At 42.8% G+C, this 3,104-nt stretch overlaps 1 protein-coding gene across 3 annotated transcripts; it reads right to left on the bottom strand.

The window, feature by feature from the left end:
* Window positions 1–242: 242 nt before the first annotated feature.
* Window positions 243–2,559, bottom strand: LOC102203529 (integrin alpha-3-like). Of its 3 annotated transcripts, none has more exons than XM_005755128.1 (4): window positions 2,465–2,559; window positions 2,234–2,359; window positions 1,627–1,781; window positions 243–952 (listed from the first exon to the last, which is right to left on the bottom strand). In XM_005755128.1, exons 1-3 carry the CDS (start codon window positions 2,483–2,485, stop codon window positions 1,671–1,673), a joined length of 258 nt encoding a protein of 85 aa, XP_005755185.1. In that variant the 5' UTR covers window positions 2,486–2,559; the 3' UTR covers window positions 243–952; window positions 1,627–1,670. The 3 variants fall into 3 exon arrangements, with proteins under 3 accessions (XP_005755185.1, XP_005755186.1, XP_005755184.1); XM_005755129.1 differs by having other exon boundaries at window positions 1,640–1,781; XM_005755127.1 differs by having other exon boundaries at window positions 243–1,781.
* Between the last annotated feature and the right edge of the window lie 545 nt (window positions 2,560–3,104).

Below are 3,104 nucleotides of genomic sequence, written 5' to 3'. Positions count from 1 at the left end.
AAGAAAAATTGTGTATGTTTCTGTTCTGTGTCCTGTGTACTGTTTGTTTGTATATGTGTCTTTCTGGCTGGTGTTACAACCAAATTTCCCCTTGTGGGACAATTAAAGGATTATTCTATTCTATTCTATTCTATTCTATTCTATTCTATTCTATTCTATTCTATTCTATTCTAAACAGCAGAGCCAGTTATACAAAAAATAGTTTAATATCATTGACAAAGACACTGATATGCAGTTAACGCACCCACATTTTACACAGACTTTCAAGCGCAGTCAGAAATATCACAAATATACAAAAACAGCCTGTAAAAGTACACGAGACACCAAACAGTTTCACAGAAGAGCCGACCGCACCTAAAGGCAACCGGGATGGTTTTACTTACAGCTTTCTCAAAGGAGATTTTATGGGGGTCCTTGAAGGCAGCACAAAGACACGACTGCTGCCATATTAAAGGAGCAGTCCCCTCATTTTGATTCCAGCCCTTTAAAGGAAAACACCAATCTGTTTCCAATCAATCCATGGCTAAGAGATGTACACATATACACACAGATCAAAAACCAATCATCTATAATCAATCGTCTGTGCTTGCTGTCAGCTGGAAACCTCACATCTCCGTCTACAATATGAACGTAAACACATTACGAGGTTTTCACATGACAGCAGACTCACACTGGCAGTGTGTTGGTCCAGTTAGAACTGGTTTGTTTTGGCCTAGTCCAGTTTGGTCTGGTCTGGTTTATTTTTTCAGACGCTGAGAGTCTCTCAGTGAGTCTCAGTCCAAGAAGTGACCCAGTGTTTCGGGGACTTCCTGTTTCGACATGAGGAGACCTGGTCCTGGATCAGGAATCCGTCAGCATCCATGTGCTGCTGTTGTAGGTCCTCTTTACCCATAATCCTCCCCTGATGGAGCGCCACCGCCCGCCACACCCCCTGACGCAGAAAGAACCCACACTGCAGAGAAAAAGAGGGATCAGAGACCTTGTATGTCCACAGAGACACGGAGGCAGTGAATAGGTGACACAGGTGAGTTTGCTGGGATAACCAGTGATCTGCTGAAAGGCAGATTCATACTGGTCCTATTTTGGGGTGATTTCCCATAATTCCTTGCATTGACAGCAAACTGAATATTTTTTGGTTTAAGGAGTCTGTCGGGATTTGTGTGTGTGAAATTTGATTTGATTGGCTGCAAAAATCTAGCAGGTGTGGCCACAGACACATTAAAGGGTGAGCCCGCTTAATTTTTTTCTGCCGTTTTCTGTTAATGTGTCTTTTGTGACTCCTTTCAGAATAAAAGCTCCATCAAATCTGCAGAGAAAAGCCAACAAACACAAGCAATCACATTTTTTGCTGAGCTGATCAATCAGAAAAAGTAGAGCAGATGGAAACAGGAGGTTACTGAAAATCAAATGGTCCCTGAGATTATGGATGAAACAGGTTTTATTATGGGAGATGAATTTGTGGGGATGCCGTTATTAGTAAAAACCTAGAATTGATCAAATTTAAGACAAAATTTCAAAGAACCTCAAAGTATCAGTGCTGACTACTTTAAGCAAGTACAAACTTTTTAACTTTGATCTGACTCAGCACTTTTCATAGTCTCAGTAATCAGTTAGTAACCCTTCCACCTCTGGTCCTTACAGCCGGGCTCTCTGGCTGCGGTGCCCCAGCCTCAGAGCTCCTCGGTCAGCCTGTCGTTCTCAGATGGCTGGCTCTTCATCTGGGCCTTCTGGGTCTTTGCCTGGTACAGCTCCCTGGTGCTGGCTCTCCTGAAGAACCCACACTGAACAGCAGGGGGCGAGACACAACACTTTACAGAGATAAAGCTCACGATACAGATGAATGATGAATGGTGATGAGTGGTGATGAGTTGATGCTGCTCTGGAACCTAAAACTGGAACCAGTCTGGCAGTGCAGCAGAACTGGAGCCATCTTTCAGAAGCACTCTTGAGTTTTCAGGGATGGTTTGTAAATCCAGCTCAGGAACAATGATTTCACTGGAATCATTTAAGACTTTTTCTCCCAGTTTCTATGCCAAATGAATAATTTAAAGACTTCCTCTGATCAAAATCATCTTTCAGTTTACACACAAAACACCAGGCAGCTGAAAGTAAGCTGTTATTATAACAATATATGAGTACTGTGGAGACGGGGGATAATATCCACTTGTAAAAAGTTTCCCTGGACTATGACTTTATCTGCTGCATCATTTCTGTATGTTAACACCCGGGTTACCTTCCAGAGCAGCAGACAGATGAGAGCCAGCAGCAGGACACCTGCCAGGGCAGACAACATGATGATCCATAGGGGGGTGCCAGAGTCCACCTGTAGCCCCAGATCTGGATAGATGTAGACCTCAATCTGCAGAGAATACCTCAGAGATTCAGCAGGAAACTACAGCCACATACAGTGAACTGTGAAGGAGGGTGCAATGGTCCTTAGGGGGCACTGGCTGCAATCTGTTACCTGCGAGCTGTGAGACTCCATGTTCACGGTGGGTTTGTTGGTCTGCAGCTTCAGCGATGCCTGACCTTGAACCAAGACACTGCTCGCATCGCTGTAGTCCTGAAACACAACAAGAAGCGATAACTGGCCATGAGAGGATGAAAAAGACAAAAAGTCCTGATATCTGAGCACAGCTGTCTGCAGGTTTGGGGACAGAAATGCTTTCTGAGCTCACAGGATGACATTTTTTGCATTTCAGAGGTCTTAAGAGTTTTCATGCAGTATTTAAATGATAACGAGGGTTAATTTCGACAACACTTTTACACACAGACAAAAAAAAATCTACTTTAAAAAATATAGAGCAAAAGAAACCAAAAATAGAAACTATCAATCTAAATAAAATGTAACAAATAGAATAAAAACCACTTGTCTCTGTAGTTGTGATGCAGACGGTTTTGTCTCTTTAAGCTGTAGTTTTGAATTCTTCTGGTCTCCATCAGAGATGGGCAGTAACAATTCAATTCAATTCAATTTTATTTATATAGCGCCAAATCACAACAAAAGTCGCCTCAAGGCGCTTCATAGATACAGAGAAAAACCCAACAATCATATGACCCCCTATGAGCAAGCACTTTGGCGACAGTGGGAAGGAAAAACTCCC

The sequence above is a fragment of the Pundamilia nyererei genome, unplaced genomic scaffold, assembly GCF_000239375.1.
Source record: "Pundamilia nyererei isolate P.nyererei 1_Seehausen unplaced genomic scaffold, PunNye1.0 scaffold01010, whole genome shotgun sequence".
Taxonomy (NCBI): Eukaryota; Metazoa; Chordata; class Actinopteri; order Cichliformes; family Cichlidae; genus Pundamilia; species Pundamilia nyererei.
Note: the sequence above shows the minus strand (reverse complement) of the source record. Positions and strands in the feature narration are given on the sequence as shown.

Excerpts from the sequence above, each read along its gene's own strand:
- LOC102203529 (XM_005755127.1), bottom strand. The coding sequence starts at position 2,485 with ATGGAGTCTCACAGCTCGCAG. Across the intron at positions 2,360-2,464 it reads TGGAGTCTCACAGCTCGCAG|ATTGAGGTCTACATCTATCC; the intron begins GTAACAGATTGC and ends TATTCTCTGCAG. Across the intron at positions 1,782-2,233 it reads TCTGTCTGCTGCTCTGGAAG|TGTGGGTTCTTCAGGAGAGC; the intron begins GTAACCCGGGTG and ends CCTGCTGTTCAG.